At 39.8% G+C, this 20,748-nt stretch overlaps 1 protein-coding gene across 2 annotated transcripts in view; it reads left to right on the forward strand.

Annotated features, from left to right (window-relative positions):
* Positions 1-20,748, forward strand: part of atrx (ATRX chromatin remodeler) — a 117,295-nt gene that overhangs the window by 96,339 nt on the left and 208 nt on the right. For both annotated transcript variants that reach the window (XM_060927506.1, XM_060927507.1), the window contains exons 31-35: positions 6,930-7,079; positions 15,125-15,235; positions 17,628-17,723; positions 18,710-18,838; positions 19,662-20,748. The exon at positions 19,662-20,748 is cut by the window's right edge and continues 208 nt beyond it. In XM_060927506.1, coding sequence (XP_060783489.1) covers positions 6,930-7,079; positions 15,125-15,235; positions 17,628-17,723; positions 18,710-18,838; positions 19,662-19,886 — 711 coding nt within the window. In that variant the 3' untranslated portion in view covers positions 19,887-20,748. The remainder of the gene's footprint in view (positions 1-6,929; positions 7,080-15,124; positions 15,236-17,627; positions 17,724-18,709; positions 18,839-19,661) is intronic.

Here is a 20,748-nt window from a genome sequence, read left to right on the forward strand (position 1 = left end):
GCCATGATTTCTGGCTGTGGAGGGGATGGGCTGGGCCTTCACTGATTGTACTTGCTTTTGCCACATGTTTTTATTTTCCAGCCATCAAGTCCACTTAGCCAAACGACTTGATGTGCAGGGATCTGTAGCTCTGCAGTCCATTACTTTGCTGTGGCGTAATGCGGAAAACATGGCAGTGTTATTTTTACCTGTCTCAGCCTTGATATCTTTAGATTTTGTTTTTTCCATAAATAGACCTCGATCTATTCTAATGTTCTTTCTCGGCTACCTTCTCAGTCAAAGATCTGATTCTACTTGGTTGTCTTGTTACTTGCTGTTTGAGGTCTTTGCATCATGCATTTTCAATCAAGTTGCAGTTTGTAACTTTTTCATAATTTGAGTGAAAATGTTTGTTTTTCAACCAGCATGTCGAATAAGACAGCATGATAGTGTCATTGCCAAATAGGAAAGGTCCTCTTAATGCACAGCAAAGGAAAAACAAAGGAAAATAAACATTTTGGGTGAAGAGTAATTTAGACCATTTTTGTGTGAAACAGCTGGCTGAGAAATCGGTTTTACTCAGGTGTTGTTTTCAATAAGTGTTGTCATGGAAACCGGCATTGCTAAAAAGCCTCAGTTTGTTTAAAACGTTTTCACGTATGAACGTTGGACTGCTGGCGGTGCAGCTTTCAGAATCAATGCAGTAACCCAGCTGCTAAATTGCAATTTGTGATTGGATTAAGATTTTTGCCCATCTCTAGGTTTTTATTTTTAAATTTTTTTTTTTTTTTTTTAAACTTTACATCAACTGACATGCAAGAAAGACTTAGTTTTCTGATTGTTAAAGGATATGGGACATGAAACATAAAAGCACGCTATATCAGTTTCTTTCCATTAAAAATATGAATGAATTGCATCAACAAATACAAAATCATCTATTAAATTCAGCAAAATCGTTATATTCGTGATGATTATATGGCATTTCTGCTCGACTTCCGATATGCATTTTTTGCAACCGGAAGAGCCGCTGTCACGTGATCATACGTCACAAAAACTTTCGGGCACAGCACAAGCGGGTAGATGAATGGAGAAGTGGATGACAAGAAAATTGTTTTTATAGTCTTTAAAGTACATTGGACAGCATACATTGGACATCATGGTGTATTGTGCTGCTTATGGTTGCAATAATTCCAATGGGAAATGCCCTGGAGTAAGTTTTTTTGCATTCCCCAAGGACCCAAAGCTGAGGAAAGTGTGGGCTCACCTGCGCATGCGCAGTAGGCTTCGCGCATGCGCAGTAGGCTTGGTAGGACAAATCCAAGAGGTAGGATAACTTTACAGAACACCTGTTGAAAAAACTTTGCACCTACTGTTTCCCACAAACTGTGTTCGGACCATTTCACTGAGGATTCTTTCAACATTAATACTCAGGTACTGAGCGATATTAATTCATGAAACAGGAAGCATAAGGATGAGAAAAAAAAAACAGTTCAAATCGGGAAGCCGCGCACACCTGCGCCAGGCTGCACAAATGCGCGCAGCTTCCTGACCCAAACCGCCTCTCTCTCATCCTTACACTTCATGCCTCATGCTCCATGAACCAACATCGCTATTTATTTATTTTTTTTTAATCGGATCTGCGCGATTCAGCCGTGAAAAAGGCGGCATCCGCCGAAAGGCACGCTGTTTGCATCCCTGCACGGAGGCCAGGGGACAGGGCAGGAATATTTTTGTTGATATGAGTGATCCGGTGCGATTTCGCGACCCACCTGTTGAAGACCTCTGCGCTAAGCGACTGAAAGCCGAGGTAAGGATTAGTATTATAATTTTGGGTGTATCAATTATTGATTATCATAATTCTGACTCGTTTTGCCATTTTGAATGTTTTCATCTCAGACTCTGGAAGCATTGTATCTCAATCAATCTCGAAAAATATCAGCAAAAAAAAAACTAGCTTGCAATGGACTTTAGCTAGATCTATGATGAACTTTCAATGTATGATACAAAAATAATACTTCTTTCAACAGATCATTAGCCTTTGAGCAGAATTGTTTTTAACTTACCAGGAAGTGTTATCGAGCTGACCGCGTTCAGTTTCATGAGGATTGAATGAACTTTCACTCTCAGAATCATCTGACCCGTCAGAGTAAAGACAAGATCTATGTTCATGTGAATTTCCAGCTATCGGTTCAAATTGATAGGGTCTAACTTCACATCTCTGTGAAACATCGGGAATATCACTGTCGATGGTGTCCATTTCGGTAACCTGTTTACATTAGATTCCCAAGCGCTGGCTCCTTGGAAAGTTTTTGTGACGTCACGGGTCACGTGACCACCTTGCTCATTAACGAATCCTTGTTTTACGCTGATGTATAGAAAAACTTGAAATAATGTGGTGATTTTCACATTTTTGACGCCCTGCAGTGATTTAGATGGCATTTCTTATGTCCTTTATACATAATTATGCCCAGGTAAAAATCCATGTCCCATATCCTTTAATGGGGCCATGAGGGTTAGTTTGTCCTCAATTAACATGCACAGGCTTCACAAGCTCAGAGCTGAAACAGTAGCAATTGTCCGTCTTCCCTGAAAGATCGCGTTCATCTAAACAGTATTCCCCCTGGGTTCTGAATTTTTTTTTTTCTTTTTTGTTTTTAACTTTTGAAAATTCAAGTCAAAGAAGGACTCTTTCTTTAATTTTTTCCCCATTTAGTCTGTAGTTTTTTTGTTTTTTGTTTTTTTCTTAGTTACCAACACATCAAAGTGGATTCAATACAGGTTTATACCAACCAAACTGACACAATTCAAATATTTGTACAGGTCTTTCCATTACGTATAAAATTTGGGCTCCACTCCAGCCTCTGATAAGAGACTTGATTTTGGGTGCCCTGTGCACCATCAAGCTAAAATAAACAACTTTTGAGCTTACTTAAGGTTATTTTAGCATGGAATTATTCAAAAGCAGTATTAGGACTCCCTTTAGCCTTTTACTTCAACACAAAACTTGATTTACAATTTAGCAGAGTTGAGAAGAGTCTTGGAACAACCAACAGTGAAGAAATTCGAATTTCCTGTCGATTTACGAACTGAACACAGAATGACACCACGTTTTACATCATATGTTAGCCACGGGCACTCAACACGCCATGCTGCCTGAAACCGAGCTCGGCTGACAGCACTCTGTGTCCCCCCCCCCCCCCCCCCCCTTTTTTTTTTTAAACCAGCCCCTGTATTACTGTCACTGTCCAATGTGCACTGGGACAGTAGAGGCTCCGAGTGTGCCTCCCTCGTAGCTGTTTCAGCCCTTAAATCATCTTCAGTGCTTGAAGAAGCTCACCCAAAAAACTTAATCAGCTTTGACTGCACCATGTTTGGTTCACACAGAGATAATTACGCCCCCACACCAGGCTGATTAAGACGCATTGTGATTGGTCAAAAGCTTGGCACCCATTTGGTTATGTGTAGTTGATTTTTATTGGTCACAAGCATATGCTCATTGTTTACACTCTGGCTTCCTGCCGTTTCTTCACTGCGGTTGGATTTCGGCAAATGGAGGGATTTGTGGAGGAATTTCTAGAAAAGATTACTTTTCTAGATGATAAAGATGACGCATACATTTGTCACTGTGATGACTGCTAGTAATTTTCTCTTCATCATTGATTGTCAGTGACGAGTGTGACAAGCGCCAGTGGGAACCCCATCTAAATGCTAGTGTTGTGCACTTTTTTGCAGGAATGCTCGCCTGTCCTCCCTTTATTTTTATTTATATATATATATATATATATATATATATATATATATATACACACACACACACACATGGCATGCCGTTCAGGAAATTAATCTTTGAATATATTGAATGAATCCCCGAATATATTGAATGAAACATTGAATATATGGAATGAATCCCCGAATATATTGAATGAAACATTGAATATATGGAATGAATCCCCGAATATATTGAATGAAACTTTGAATATATTGAATGAATCCCCGAATATATTGAATGAAACTCTGAATATATTGAATGAATCCCCGAATATATTGAATGAAACTCTGAATATATGGAATGAATCCCCGAATATATTGAATGAAACTTTGTATTCTACCCCCGCTCCCACAGCTCGGCAGACAGACAACAGGTCCCAAGAAAAACTCTGACTCAGAGGAGAGTATTAGAGTATATTGAGAAATGCTGTAAAACTCGACAAACAAAATTTACAAATTAGTTTTATATACAGAAAATACCGTTATACAAATATGATCCACGAGGGAAATGACTTTGTCACCGTAGCTTCGTTGCACATAAAAGAAGTAAACACTAATAAAACCACAAGCATTTGCCAGAGTGTTAACAATGTCTTTATTGTTTAAAATAGCCGCAACCAAATCCCGAGCTGACTGACTCATTTTTGCTGCAGGACGGCGGCAGTGCCGTCATGACGTCAGCCAAGTTTCATTCCATATATTCAGAGTTTCATTCAATATATTCGGGGATTCATTCCATATATTCAAAGTTTCATTCAGTATATTCGGGGATTCATTCAATATATTCGGGGATTCATTCAATATATTCAAAGTTTCATTCAATATATTCGGGGATTCATTCAATATATTCAAAGATTCATTCAATATATTCAAAGATTCATTCAATATATTCAAAGATTAATTTCCTGAACGGCATACCATACACACTTTTTATTTATTTATTTATATATATATATATATATATATATATATATATATATATATATATATATAATACACACACACACACACACACACACACATTTTATTTATGTACGTGTGTGTGTAAAAAAATTAGGGCTTTACATTAGCACCCGCCAAATGCGGGTAAAATTCGGCTTTGGCGGGTAATAACTTTAGCCACTTTGGCGGGTGGTTTATTCTGTGGTATGACAATATATTTCAATTGTAGTTTTCTCTGAAGGCATCTGATATAATAAACGCATTGCAATGTAATATTATGCGCCTACAACTCCCATGAGCACTTGCATAAACATTCTGACAACATGTTAGAATTGTTTTGAACGTTCGTTAACGTCTCAGATAAAATCAGTGATATGGTAACCTGCGGTTAATGAACGAAGCAAAGTTGCTGACGACTGACTCTGCAGAAAACTCCAGCTATATGCGCACTGTGTGGCAGCATATAGCTGGAGTTTCAAACCCTGCTGTTCAGGGAAAAAGGGGCAGAGATGAGCAGGGCCGGAGCAGCATTTTAAAATCACCGAGGTCCGTGATGCGCAAAGCATGCACTGAAAAATTTGACACATTTAAATGAGAGGGGTGAATTACATGCCACACAAGAGATCTATTCCTGAAATTACTTTTAATGGTGTTTGAACTGAATATCGTCAGTTTTGAAAAAAAAAATCATGTATGTGGCAAGAGTATGAATAATTTAAGCTTGTTTAATTGTTTGATCTGGCCCAAACAATGAGGACAAAAGATACCCTAACCATGTAGCCTATGGAACTAAGATACATTAACAATCTGGCATCCGTTACACCTACACAAAAATTCTCGGAAAAAAATCAGTATATACCACCATGTTTTAGGCAAAGTTATCCAAGGCAAACATAAGTTGAAACTTTCCCCTCTATTGCTTTGGCTTTTCGAATTATATTTATTTTTAAAATCACAAACCAGGCAGGCTACAACTGCGCTGCTTCGAAAATGTCAATTTAACAGCTTGATGAAAGTGTGCTGATGGTTACCATGGAAACCCCATGTCTGCTGCACTGCGTTCCTCTGCCGAGTCGCGCGCTCATTCGCATTTGTGTTCTTGGTCTCAGAGCCGCGCGCACCAAACACACACAAGACAGAATCAACGTTTAACATAATTAACAATGCACTTTTTACGGAGATGTTTTAATGTTATTCTTTTTTTTTTTTTTTTTTTTTTATCCAGTTGAATATTTAGCGTCCAAATGTATTTTCAGCTCTTAAAAATGACCGAGGTCCGGACCGCAGGGGCCTCAGAGCTGGCTACGTCCATGGAGATGAACGAGACGCTAATAGGAAAGATAAGACAGTTCAATGATAAATGGAAGTTCAGGCGAGATTGGCTAGTTCATAGCAAAACTGAAAATACCATGTACTGTTAAGACTGTAGAAAGTCTGGCAAAGACAGGCACCAGTAATTTTAAACTCGAAACTGTAAAGGACCATGAAAAGTCAAATGCACACATCAGTACTATAACATCAAAACAGGTGAAGACGGCGGACAGGACAGGACAGCATTGCTTTCAAGTCCCTGGCTGTCATGAAGTCGGCTGAGCTGGAGAGGATGAAGCTGCTGTTTAGAAACGTTCACATGATTGGAAAGAAGTTGATCCCGCCCCAGCTATCAACTTATGGCCTGCTGGAAGCCTCAGGTCATGAAGACCATTTTTCATGGACCATTCAGACTCATCTGATGATGAATGTAATGAGGACATTTAATGTCTCTCTCTACACATGTTCTCTCTCTCACACACACACACACACACACACACACTATTAATCGATAATACATAATATACATAATACTTGATAATACACAATACTTGCATATCAAAACATCAAATGTTTTTCAGTGATAAATGTTTTGAATTGGACTTTTAATATTAGAATCAGTTCAATTGTACTGAATGTTATTTTTTATATCATACGATATTTCATATTGTAAGGGGCTTGAATTTGAGTTCAATAAACAGAATACTCTGTTTATATTTTTGTCTGAATTGGTTTAACGTATCATGATGAAGAAAAAAACTGCGATTTCCTGGCAACAAAATTGTGGCTAGTGAAAAGGCTGAATGGCTAGTGACTCGGGAAAGCCACTAGCCACAGTGGCCGGTGAGCAAAAAAGTTAATGTAAAGCTTTTTATATATTTATATATATACACGTGTGTGTGTGTGTGTGTGTGTTTTTGTTTGCGCAGGACCCTTTCCTGGCCGAGCTACTTCACAGCTTCAAAGATCAGATTGTAGGTTACCATGAGCATGATTCCCTACTGGATCACAAAGAGGAGGAGGCTTTGAGTGAGGAGGACCGTAAGGCTGCCTGGGCCGAGTATGAGGCAGAGAAAAAGGTAAGTCTCTTCTTTACTCAGAATGACTTGTCTCGTCTATAATACATCTAGGTATGATGAAAAGTTCATCGAATATCCTTCTTACAAGGCACAGATTTAGGATAATGATCTTTCTTTATTTTGTAATTAGTGTGCTTCCTCGGCTGCTGTGTGCTTGCCAAAGACAAGCACACTATTGTTCTTCGTAAGTTTACTTATTCTGCCTTATTCCGACATGTTTTTTGGATCCACTACTCCTCCTGGGGCGTTCGAGATCGAGACACCGTTCCAACTCTGAGACGTCTGGCCCGAAGTGGTGTAGTGTGCTTGTATACAGCTTTTGGATCAACGCGCCCGTTCTCTTGTTCTTTTTCTTTTGCTTTTTTCCCATAGAGAATGAATAGGGCTCATGAATCGAATCGTTCTACTCGGACATGCTCCATTGCAGATGCACCAAACCTCATGTGATGCTTCAGGCCAACTCCCCCGACACATACATGCAATCGGTTCTGACCCACACTCATATTTTTCCTTGCTTTTTGCTCATCCCTTTTTCCTCCATAGGCTTGCATTGATTTTTGGCCCCATTGAAAATGAATGGTGTTTCAGGAGAAAAACTTTCACACTCCATCAATTTTTTTTAACCAAGTGACCAAACTTCAAGAAACTTCACTTGATGCCTCAGGCCAAGTCCCCGCACAGATCCATCCCCTCATCTGAGACCTGCACTCATCTTTTCCTTGGTTTTCACACATCTCTTTTTACCTCCATAGGCTTCCATAGGATTTTTGGCCCCATTCAAATGAATGGAGTTTTGCTCAGTAACACTTCACCACACATCCACCAAACTTCATATGGCACCTCAGGCCAAATCACCCATCACACACATGATATCGGTTCTGACCCACACTCGTCTTTTGTCTTGCCTTTCATCAGTCCATTTTTTTTCTCCATTTTGCCACTAATCAATCGAAGCTTGACTGAGTCATTCCTCCCTTCCCCCGTAGGTGATGATGCATTTGGCAAGGATCTGCTCATTGACAGCAAATCAACTTCAACTCAATGGCCACTTTATTAGGAAAACTTACACACGCGTGCGCACACAATAGCAATTAGCATATAAGCATTCACGTGTTACCATGCTAGCTGTTAGCATGTTACCCATTACGATATCATGCCTGCTGTTAGCTCGCGAGTTGTTAGCATGTTCACCATTAGCATGTTATCATGAGAGCTGTTAACATGTTAGGATTAGCATGGTAGCATGCAGAGTTTGCATGTTTTGCTGTTAGCGAGTTTGCCTGAGCATGTTAGCATGCTAACTGTTAGCATGGTAGCTGTTAGCATGTCACCCTCAGCGTGTTAACATGCTAAAAGTTAACATACTAGCCATTAGCCTGTTAGCATGATAGCTGTCAGCATATTAGCCTTAAAGTGTTAATTTTAACAAATAGCATGTTAATCATTAGCATGTTAGCATGTTATCTATTAGCATGTTAGCATGCTAGTTGTTAGCATGTTGGCATGTTAGCTTTTAGCATGATAGCTGTTCTGCTACAGCTCAGCAAGCACACTTTGCATTTTCTCTGCAGAAATGCAGTCTAGTTCATATTGCTTCTATACAAGGGGTTTTGTTATATATTTATCGCCAGCCATCTCCAGGAAATAGCAGTATAATGTAACCAGTATCCATTCCAGACTCGATTCTATGCTCCTCGTGGTGACTTTGCAGCAGCCTGCTATCCACTCATCCATAGTGAGCAACTTGGAATTATTTAATTAGCTCACCAGCCAAAGGGCGTTGAGCTATTGCCATCATGCATCATCTGTCCGTCCGTCCGCAATTCACAAAAATTGCTGCTCCTCACTGAGTTTTCAACGGATTTTGATTCTGATTGTTTTGTTTGGAAGATCTAATCAGTCTGCACAAAATTTACTCTCTGGTTTTGTGATTTCTCATTAGCAAGTTGCTAATCAGGCCGGTTAATGAACTTTCAGGAAAATTGCTACTCCTCCCTGAGTTTTCAATGGATTTTGATTTTGTTTTGAAGATCAAACTGTTTGAATTGTTCTCGTGAATTATAAATGAGTCTGGTTTTTCATGGTACGGCCCTGTGAGCTACTCTGTCACTGACACACTGGTTTTGAATATTCTTTTATGTTTCTGGATCATAAGGATGGCAACTGCCTATTAAAAGTATTGATTCATTTGGTTCCAAAGGAGAATATTTACATTTCATCAGAGGTAGTGAATGATGATTGTTGGTGAGTACAGTTCTTCAGAGCTTCTGGTTCTTGTTTGTAGCACCCTTACTAATGGCTCTGGATGTAGCACTTGTTAGTAAACCAGTCAAAAAAAGGAATGTACTGGTCTATAAATAACTTGACTCGTGTTTGATCTTAGATAGGGTAATACTTTGCAAAAAAAAAAAGGTACGGTCGGAATGGGGTTAGTCGAGTTGTTAATGTGGATAATTGATAAAGCAGTCATCCGACAGAGTGAATATTGGAAAGAGAATGAACATTCATCATGCTTTGGTACTTGGTTACTTAGAGAAGCTGATATAATTTAGATAATACTTCCATGGATTTATTTCGCGTTTCATTATAGTTTGTTCTGTCATAGTGAGAAGCCGCATTGGAGGGGTGGTTTGTTTGTTTGTTTGTTTGTTTGTTTGTTTGTTTGTTTGTTTAAATTAGTTATATTTGAGAGATTTCAGAGGTGGGCATGGCTGTATTGAGGGTAAGGGATGCCATGTAAGAATCAGAATGAGGAATATGGTTAGGATCAAGTTTGCAATGTTTAGATGTGGGCATCAGTAGGAGCAGAAGTTAGCAAAGTGGCTGCACAAGATAATCCCTGCAGCATCAGCCTAGATGTCTGCTCAGCAGCGTAAAAAGGTAAGCCTCTGGATAAGCAAGTCTGTTGACGCTGTCGTGATGGGCAGTTGAATTCAGGAAGTGAAACTCATTTTATCCAGAAGCGCCAACTGTGCTGCATCTGTGCCATTACAGTGCCGATTGCAATATGATCTGACAGTAATCAGTGTAGGTTTTAAACCAGCTGGACATGGGAAGCAGCAGCAGCAATCAAGTGCACAAAAACCGCAGTCTTCCCTTATTTTTGCTGCTTACCGCAAGCACCACGCCTGGAGAAATAAGTGCTTGTATGGAAACAAAAGCTGAAGCATTTCCACTTTTCCACTGTTGGTGTTGGAATGCTTATGTTGCCAGGACGACCCCACTGTCAATCATTATGCTGACACTGACGCACACACGTCTGATCAGGTAGTGTATATAGGAGTTTTTGTATTGGAGTTGAATTGTAGTTGGGGATTTACATTTTTTAATCTAGTTTAATTGTGTCTGAAGTTTTACAAATCATGTGTGAACAGTTGTAATGTGGGAACATATTTATTTTAATGCCTACATTGCAAATTGAGAGGTTGATGTTTGGTTGCACTTTGGCTATGAGGTCTATGTAGAATTTTTAGCTTTAATCAGGTTTAAAAAGCCTGTAATTTTTAAAGCTCAGATCATCACAAGGGAGGAAAAAGCATCCATTTCACACCACTTGCTACCATTAACATTTTTAACAGCATTGAAATTTTTTGGAGTACTGCTTGCGAAGTGTTTACCAAAGCATGCTATTATAACTAGCTACAGTCTTTTATTCAGTGAAGATATTAGTTTACCATGAAATAGTAATTAGTGGAGTTTAATATGTAAGGAATAAATCACGATGATATGTGCTGGTATAGGAAAATAATCAACTTCAAGATGGCATCATAAGGCTCAACATGGTGCAAACAGTAACTCCTAATGGTGATCATTTTCCAATAGCAGCACTTCTCATTGTTATTCCTCTTGGTCCACATCATTTGCCAATGATGTACCTTATTATTATTATTATTATTATTAATATTATTAAAGGTTCTGACTGCGAAGTTGAATTCTGGGCAGAAATGTTCCATTTCTGTTGTTGTTGGGGTTTCGAGGTGTTTCATGTTGATTTGAGTTGAAATGGAGGAGTTTTGCTGCTGAACAGACCATGTATCCTTTGTGTAAATGTTTTGCCGAGATAAAAAGCGTCCCACATGTCATGATTCTGGAGGTTGCCAAAGCAAGTGAGCAATATCATGTGACCACCGTGGGGCGTTTTACCTACCTTTAACCAAAGCAAGTCGGCATGAGCAAACATGGGAGAGCGAAGTCTGCCACCAGCTAAAAGCCAGTGGAAAAGAAAAGGAAAACATGTAAAAGCGAAGCAACTAGAAAGCGTGCCAGAAAAGCAATGGAAACCAAAAGGTTGTGCGCAGGAATTTTTGCGAAGGGACAGATTGACCGGTGGAATCAACTGAAGGATGAAGTGGGCATGAGATCTGACAAAGAATTTGTAGTGCTCATCTTGGATTGGTGTCTGAGTAAGGAGTTATACACCTAATGTTTTGATCTTGGCGAAAGAAACGTGAACACACAAGTAGTAACAGAGAAAAGATGTATTTGTCTTTTCACGGAGCTATTTGCGAATGTCAACCACAAACTACATCCCTGTGAATCAGAAGTCTCAGAGGTCAATGCAGAGTCATGTTTTCCGCGCATCGCTATCTTGGTGTGAGGCAGTTCCATAGTTATGCGAATTAGTTTAAGCTCTTCGCGTCCGGCTGTTTCTGTAGGGCTATATTGTTTACCTCGAGGTAGAGAAACGGTCCCAAAACAGAGAAAAGCGACCCTCAGCACATCAAAATGATCACATCTTGTCCACATGTTCTTGTGGGACACAGCAAAATGCCCTGCAGAATAAAGACATTTTTTAAAAATTTATAACTGCAGTACCATTTTAAAGACACCCACCCCTCCCCCCACCCCACCAAAAAAAAAAATTTATTTATTTTGTGTGCGCTCCTGGCTTTTAAGATTCAATATGACCATACACAAAGTTAGTTCTGGTTATCACTTAGGCTACATCCACACGACAACGGCAACGAGATGTTATTTAAAAATATATAGCGTCCAAATGGGCAACAATCAGTAAAATATCAGGTCCATATGGCAACGCAACGCTTGCTGAAAACGATGCAATACACATGCCACACCTCTAGGGGCGCTGTAAGACGGTCCTTTCGGAGACACCAGAACAATAGAAGAAGTAAGGACGCATGCGCATAAACTATTATGCGCGAGACTTCATATTAGCCACAAAGTCAGGAAAATCTGTTCGGAAAATTACATTATAATGACCAAATACAATGAAAAGTATTTTTCCAGTCTCACCTGTGAAAGGTAATCCCATGTGATCTCGTTTGGACGGCAAACCTGTTGGTACAGTTAAACGCAGCTAATCTTTATTCTCCGCTTTGACCTTTCCAATATGGCGGCGAGGATGACCTATGATTCTACGCGGAAGGCGGCGTCTTTAATGGTCCGGAATAAATTGAATACTACACGTTGATGGAATAATTTGTTGTTTCTCACCTGTGAAAGGTAATCCCATGTGATCTCGTTTGGACGGTAAACCTGTTGGTACAGTTAAACGCAGCTAATCTTTATTCTCCGCTTTGACCTATCCAATATGGCGGCGAGGATGACGTATGATTTTACGCGGAAGGCGGCGTCTTTAATGGTCCGGAATAAAGTGAATGCTACGTTGATGGATTAATTTGCTCCTCTACGCCCTTTTTGAGGAATGCATTGTCGGACTTAAACCATCATCTGAAGAGGTGAGATCGCTCCTTTTTTCTGCTATTTTTGCTGGCGGGATTAACTCTGCCCTACGGGCTATTCTCTCTCTCTCTCTCTCTCTCTCTCTCTCTCTCTCTCTCACTTTGCACCATTACACAATAAATATTCACAGTGAAAATATTTTGTAAGCACGTTTCATGAACCAAGTTATAGGATTTGTTGACAACTCGCATCGCAATGAGAAGATCATTGGCACTACTGGTGTTAAGAATCAGACCATTTCATAAATGAATATTTTGCTGTAGAGCTGCAGTGTTTGTACAATTGCATGTTTTTGCTTCACTATTACTGTCACTATTCTGCTTCTTGCATTACTACTGTGAACTAACACTGAACATAATAATATCCAAGCTCGTGTTTCACTCTCACTAGTGCTCTGTAAGGCTTTTTCCTGGTGATATTCGTTACACTTCTACCCGGCGTGAAGCACTCACAGTCATGTGGTTGTGACGTCATCGTAAACAAATCCGTTCTACTCATCCAGACGACTTCACAACGGCAACGTTGCCAGATCTTTCCACTCTGGAACCCGTTCTCAAAAAGATTGCGTTTTGGGGCACCCAAAACGCCGGTGCCGTGTGGACGCCAGGCCTAAACGATAAGCAATTGTATCGGAGTCACCTTGCCGTGTGGACAGGGCCTTAGGTTATAGCCGTATTAGTCACACAGAGTTTTGCCTTTAGAGGTTCCAGTGGCTGAAAACTTAAAGGAACAGCTTCGTTTCTGTCTGGAGCCGCCTTCCGAAATTGCTACATAAACGTATCCTTCCAGAAAGATTTATCATCTTGACAATTATATACGGTTTTCTCAGAGCTATGCTGTAATAGAGAACGAATCAACACACAAACCAATCTGATTTGATCATTTCTAAAGAATGCTGTAAAAAGCCTTCTTTTTTTGATATATAATTGTGTGTGTGTATGTTCTCTGAGTTAGTGGTTCTTTTTTGATATATATAAAATATAGTGTGTGTGTGTGTGTGTGTGTGTGTTCTCTGAGTTAGTGGCCCTTGTTAGTTTTAAGGTAATGTGCTCTGGGCTGTTTAATAAAATCTCATTCGTAATTAAGCTACAATAATAAACATATATTTGTCCTAATGGTCTAGTCTTTTTATGATGTGTGTGTGTGTATATATATATATATACACACACACACACACACACACACACACACACATATATATATATATATATATATATATATATATATATATATATATATAATTAAAATGACCTTATTGAAGGTGTTTTTAGTTGATTGTGTTAGTGTGCGTATGTTATAATGTAAATATGACAGTTTACATTATATTTACAATTGAGGGCCAGCTGTGCTCTGTGCTGACCCCTCCACTGCTGCAGCACACCTGCTCTGGCTCACGTCTGGGAAAGTGGTCATTCAACATCAGGGTGTGTTTATGAAAAGTGTGTGCGCGCACACCAAAAAGGTGCAGGGAATGAGCAGCATGCATCTGCAACAGGGGTGCACTTGCGCTCAGACCCTGACCTTTTGTTGAGCGAGAGCATGGTTTACCACAGGCGCAAGGTGAATGTTCGCCCTGGCATTTTTGAGCGCACATTCTGAGCCGGTGATCGCCGTCTGCCGGCTGCAGCAGGAAGGCGTGACGGTTATTGTTAGCCACAGCTCGGCGGCAGATGGCGGACACATCATGCAGGCGGAAAGTGAAGTCAGAATGAAAGAGTGCTTTGATTAACGCACAAGTTTCATATCAAGAAACCGAGTGACTCATTTTGACATGTGAAAGACACATGTGAGGAATGTTTTTGGTTTATGTAATGTTCAGTCCTGTCCTGTAGTAGGAGGTTAATGTAGACTGGGTTTGTGGAGTCATCTTTAAGATGTTTCACCACTTATCTGAAGGGCATCATCAGTGGGACGCTGTGGTAATAAAATCTCTGGCATTTGTTTCTTGGGGTAATTGAAACCTGTGTGTACACGGACAGAGGACAGTTGGTCCATCTATTTCAAGCTGGAACAACCATCCGTTAATCTGTTTGGAAATCTTTTAATCAGTGTCCTCTACTTACGATGAGTGGCCTCAGAAGTACAGATTCCGGTGGCTCTCGGGACCATAATACAATTTAGGATGACACAATTGTAAATCATCAGCAGAGATTTAGATACCAGAGAATTTTTCATCACTCACTTTGATCTCATTAACATTTAACTGGTCTAGATATAAATTAAAAATGGCAGAGTTTATTTTTTTTGCCATATATACACCATAAATACCATAAGTATATACCAATTTAGTACATGTTCGCTCTCCTTCATGCTAACAGAATGGGATCTTTTATTTGTTCCAGGGTCTCTCCATGCGTTTCAACCAGCCGTCATATCCTTCTGTAGGCATTGGCTCAAACTACTTCCCCTTCAACGTGGCAGCTCTGGCCTCCATGTCCAACCAGCAGCTGGAGGTTGGTAATGAGTGCTGCATTCACACTTTGCATGCCACAATTCCTCAGCTAATTTGATGCGCATCCCCAGGCACTCGACAGTTGGCGCAGGTCTGTGCCAACTGCTATTTATGGATGCCTTCATTGCCATTGTGTTATTGTAAGCATGGTATGTTCAGTCTGATTATAAACAGAAGACTGTGTCTGTCATCAGACCTCATTTATCAAGCTGGATACAAGCAGATTTATCCATAAATCATTTGTAGGAACATTTGCACAGGAAATGTGGCGTTCGTGAAAATCTTGTGAATTCGGGGGGGGAAATTAATATCCTACAAGTTCTGAGTTTGTCTAAATTTGCATAGGGTACCCACTAACATAAACCTTGATTAGACATGTGCAGTGATGAATTGCAATACAAATTTATGAATATTTGAATGGATGAAATAAAAAAAGAATGGTAATTCTGTGTAATCTTGGTTTTTCTTAGCTGTAATTGCATTGTTTAGAAAGCACAGGGCGCGATAATATACATTATACATGCATTACACTTTTTCGATGGAATAAAAACATTCCCATGTAGCAGGTTTCATTAATTTGGTTTGATAGCGTGTAATATTGTTAGCATATCGCTTATCCTACGTGTGTTACGTCACTCTACCCACTGGAGAATGAGCTTGCACTATGGTTTACGATATTGCATGGTTGTTGAGACATAACATTGCACATCGGAGTGCGAATGTCCATTGAGAAACTTTTCTGCTGCACATGTGCAGAACCATTTCTTCTTTCACTGAGAAAGAGAAAGATGCATTGAACGCACACAATACTACCAAAACTTCATTATATATTCTTCACACACATTTACAGGAGAAAAACATACCAACGGACATCAAAAAACCTGGAAAAAGAGACATGTCGGAGATATAAAACCCTCTGTGCTAACAGACAACTGTGACAATTTGTAAATAAACTTGGCCGCCAGGTTTGCTTCGTTAAATATGGAAGATTTTGAGAGAATTTTGGCTGCCAGGTCGTGCCGTTGTCTGTCATCTGTTGATTTTAAAAGTAACTCAGTAAATTACATCGGGAAATTAATATTTAAGTCTGAGTGAAAAATACTGTGGCGAGTGAGCGTGCGTGGAAGAAGAGTCTGGAGACAGAAATCTTAGTTTCTCGGCCTGTGCTGCTTGCTCTCGATAGCACTGGCTTGGCTGTTTTATTATCATTTGCTAACACTATTGATGAACGCTATACCGGCTGGAAGGTGACTGCACTGCCACACTAGCGGCGCCAACTCACGGGTAAGCTAGCATTGGCCTTCAAAAATGCTGCTATGAAGAGTATGTATAATAATATTGGCTGGCTTTTTTGTTTTCATGGTATATCAGATGTATTCCATTTAGCTAGCATGATATTGAACTTGTCTTCAACTCATTCAGTATCATGCTAGCTGAATGGAATATATTTGATATACCACTCAACGCCAGCCAATATTATTTAAATAGCAGGAATACACATGACTTCACTGTAGGCAGAAGTAACACGGCTCAAATGACGCAAAAAAAAATCTAAAATGGGAAAGAGCTGTTGTGTGATTGACTGTACAAATAGATTTAAGAAATTGGAGCTCTGTTTTTACAGACTTCTAAAATATTAAGCAAATGGAGCTCGTACAAATGTTTAAAAATTTATTAAGAAAAGTCTGATTTGATTAACTTTTTCACTTTTTTGATAAAAGTGGGAAATCGTCCCAAAGGTTAGAGAAACAGCTTTGGGACCAAAAGGTCACTAGTTCGATTCCCTGGACCAGCAGGACTGGTTGAAGTGCCCATGAGCAAAGCACCCAACTACTCCTGCAAGAGTGGTGGTGTACCTTGTGCCTGATTAGCCAAAGAAAAACTGATGATGTAGCCCAGCCAAAACTTAAGAATATTCCTTTTGTTGATTAAAGAAGAAGAAAAAAAATTGCTTTTTTGGTAATAAAATTTTCTTCATTTAATTTTTTTTCCTAAAAATATCATAAAGAAAATTGAATCGTGAGCCCAGTATTGTGAACTGAATCGAACCATGAATTGGGTGAATCATTAAATGCCTAACCTTAATTGATTTTAATTTTCTGTTAATTTCTTGAATGTATCCTTTATGCAGTGCCCCAGATGTAATAGAAAAGTCAAAGATTTCACTTTTAAGCAAACTAAAGTTGCAGTATTGACAAAAAGAGAGGCTCTTTGCACTTCACACTGCAGAGGCCCTGTAAAGGCCTGCTGTTCGAGTGAAGTAAATTGTGTCTCTTCATAGTTGTACAGTTCAAGCAGAAATCATTTACTGTTCAACTGAACAAACATGGATAATAATGAATTTTCTACACATCCCACCCCCCCACCCCACCCCCAACTATTCTACGTTGAAGGAACTGATCAACCAGGGTCGACAGAAGGTGCTGGAGGCCACCAGCGCTCTGAAGTCTTTGCCCAGGGAGCCTCTTGAGGATATTATTGGGCAGTTGGTAAGTAACAGGGAGGGGAGAGGGCAGAACTCGTAAACTTTTCAGCAATACTGTATATTGCCATTATTCACAAGTAAAGGAAACATGATGGCGGATGCTGTTAGAGGATGCTGTGACGCTGCAAAGCTGATTATTTTCCAGTGATATTTTTCTTAGACCACAGCAGTTTGTATATCATGAAGCTGGGTTTTTTTTTCTCAGAAATTAATAAGGCTTAAATTGCAGCTTCTGTTGCAGAGAAACTCTAAAGCTCCCTGTCTTTTGCAGTGATGGAAAACTTAAAGCTTTACCTCTGAGTGTTAGAACACACTTACACTAGAAGCTCCTTCAAAAACTGCTAAATAAATGTCTCATCACAGCAAACGTCACCATACCAACAGTAATTTTTTTTACGAGAGGAAAAAGTTAAATATTAGAAAAAGGGCATCAATATCAACCTGTGATTTGCCTTGTAGCCGGTAGAGCTGTTGCTGTTACTGATAAGTATTTAACAACTTCTGAACAGTGCTATTGTATAAAATGTATTGCACTTCAAGTCAATAGAAAACCACCTTTAATTTCACACTGTTTGCTTCCTTTTGTTAGAATCAAAATGAGACGAATCTTGAATGTGTTTTAAATTGAAATGCATGTCAAATTAAATCAATAGAACATTAATGGGGCACATGATTTTAAACCCGTAATTTTGTGAAGGTTATATTGCAACATTGCAGATGATTATTTAATTTTTAATTTTTTTTTATTTAATTGAGAATCCAAAAATCATGATCCCTGTTCTTCTGTTAGTTCTTAGACGAATGTTTTGGGCCTGGCAGGTTTCTCTTCATGTGCACACTTTAGTTTTGTTTGGCTGTGGGATAGGCATATCAAAGACATAAGATGTTTTCTCCATGTTTATGGATACGCCACAAATATGGTTTATACACGAGAGGTTGTGCATGTGTCTTCAGAGAGCCCAGACTAACAGGTGGGTTTGTGTTTGGCAGTGGAAGGAGAATCCCAATCTGACCGAGACGCAGGTGCAGGGCATGGCTCTGGCCAGACAGGCAACCTTTGAGATGGAGATGAAACACCGAGAAGCCGTGTACCGAGACGTTCTCAATAAGCAACAGACGGTAATTATTATTGTTTGTTTGTTTGTTTGTTTGTTTTTTAAATCCAGTCAACTTCTCATTTTTTACCCAGTACCCCTCACAAAGTTGTGCCAGTCGTCCTCAATCTGGGTGGCATCCAACACTTAGCAGCTGGTATTTGATGTATATGTGATTATTGTTGAGAACATTTCAGAACAATGACTACTGTTGGGGGTTAAAGGTTTAGGAAGATTTGAGGTTAAGTGTAGTTTAGTTTGGGGTTGAAGTTCAGTTTAATGCATGTTGAATGTTTGGACAATGGTAGTGGTTAATTTATGTTCATTCGAATGCCAGCTGAAGATTAGTTAACCCCACTCTCTTAGACATTTCTAAGAGTGAGTACCGGCTTGTATTTTCACACCAGATTCATTGACACTATATAGAATGGGACAAGGGGGCACGGTGGGGAGACAGAGGGGGGGAGGGGCACGGGGGGGGAGACTGAGGGGGATGGGGGGAGGGGCATGGGGGTTGCCATTCCATTGCAAACATGAAATTTGAAGTTCAGGTTCAATAAAAAAGAAAGCATTTTTCTGTTCTGTGTAAAGTATCAAAATGCTTCCTGATTCTTGTTTATTTGCAAAGAGATTCTTGTTTGGGATGGTGTGGCAACTGTCCCTTATCTAGTAAATGTCTTCCTGTTGTTTTTCATCATTTCAGTGTTTGTTCCATTAAATCTGATTGTTACACTCTTGCGTCAGCGCACTCTGTCCTTGTGATGAAAATGTCATTCTCGATTCTGCAGTGGTTTTATGTCACTTTGTTGAGGTCTAATTTTACTGTCTTATCTCCATCTCCTCCACAGCTGATGATGTACGTGCAGAAGGTGATTGCCAATCGCAAAGTTCAGGAGCAGCAGATGGCACTTGCTAGGCAGGGACTGCTGATGAACCAGCTGGCCCTTCAGAATGGCATTGCTGGGGGAATGAGTCAGATGGAACTGCTGGGTCTGTACCAACAGCTGGGTGCTCTCCAGGGTCTGCCAACCTCCCAGATCGGCAAGAACCCGGGGCCCTCCAAGGGCCTGTAGATGCCCTCACTAAAACCATGCCCCTTTTTTGGCCAGATCCTGTGTGGGTATCCCAGAAATGACCAACTCGGACCCATTTTTTGCCCCTTTTGAGCCCCCGTGTAGAAATCTGGGATGGATATCTAGAAGACTTTGGCAGTATGGTTTGTAATTCTCTGTATATACAGCCTTAGTGTTTAAGTTTTATTCTTTTTTTTCCCCTCAACATATTTAAAATATTCTCCCAAAATGCTCTTAAGCATTTGCATTGTTCTTTTCCCCTTAAATAAGGGCTGTGCATTATTTTATTTTTTTTATAAAGGTCAAGGAAAAAAAAAGCAAAACTTACAACCTCTGTGGACCATAGTGTTGCTCATTACATATGTTCTAAGTGATCTAGAAGAATTGTATTAGGTACTGCATAATATCTGTCTACTAGTGGATGATCAGTGGTGCTGTGAAAGCCCAGTGCCCAATACGCATTGTTCACCTTAAACAAGGGCAGAGAGATGCAGTGATGGCCTTACATCAATGGTTTGTTGTTTTCAAACACACTGAACAGACTCTTCTTTTCTATTATGCTTTTAGGCTTTTACACTTGTTGTTGCTTAACTTGTAATGGAATGCCTGTGTTGTTAAAACTGCTTGCCAGATTCCCTGGATTTTTGTATCTTCTAATTCCTTGTTGTAAAGTGATGCTTAGCATAGTGTTGTACTGTTCATTTGTTTTGTTCCTCTCGTCTTGGCAGGGTCTCGTCTCTGAGATGACTGGTTGTGCTCCTGTAATTTAAAGGCAAATTTTAATGGTTAGGCTGCATCTGTCATGTAATGCGAACTAACCATACTAGACTGGCCCTCAGGCTACCGTACTCTACTCTCAGCA

The sequence above is a fragment of the Neoarius graeffei genome, chromosome 8, assembly GCF_027579695.1.
Source record: "Neoarius graeffei isolate fNeoGra1 chromosome 8, fNeoGra1.pri, whole genome shotgun sequence".
Lineage (NCBI taxonomy): Eukaryota > Metazoa > Chordata > Actinopteri > Siluriformes > Ariidae > Neoarius > Neoarius graeffei.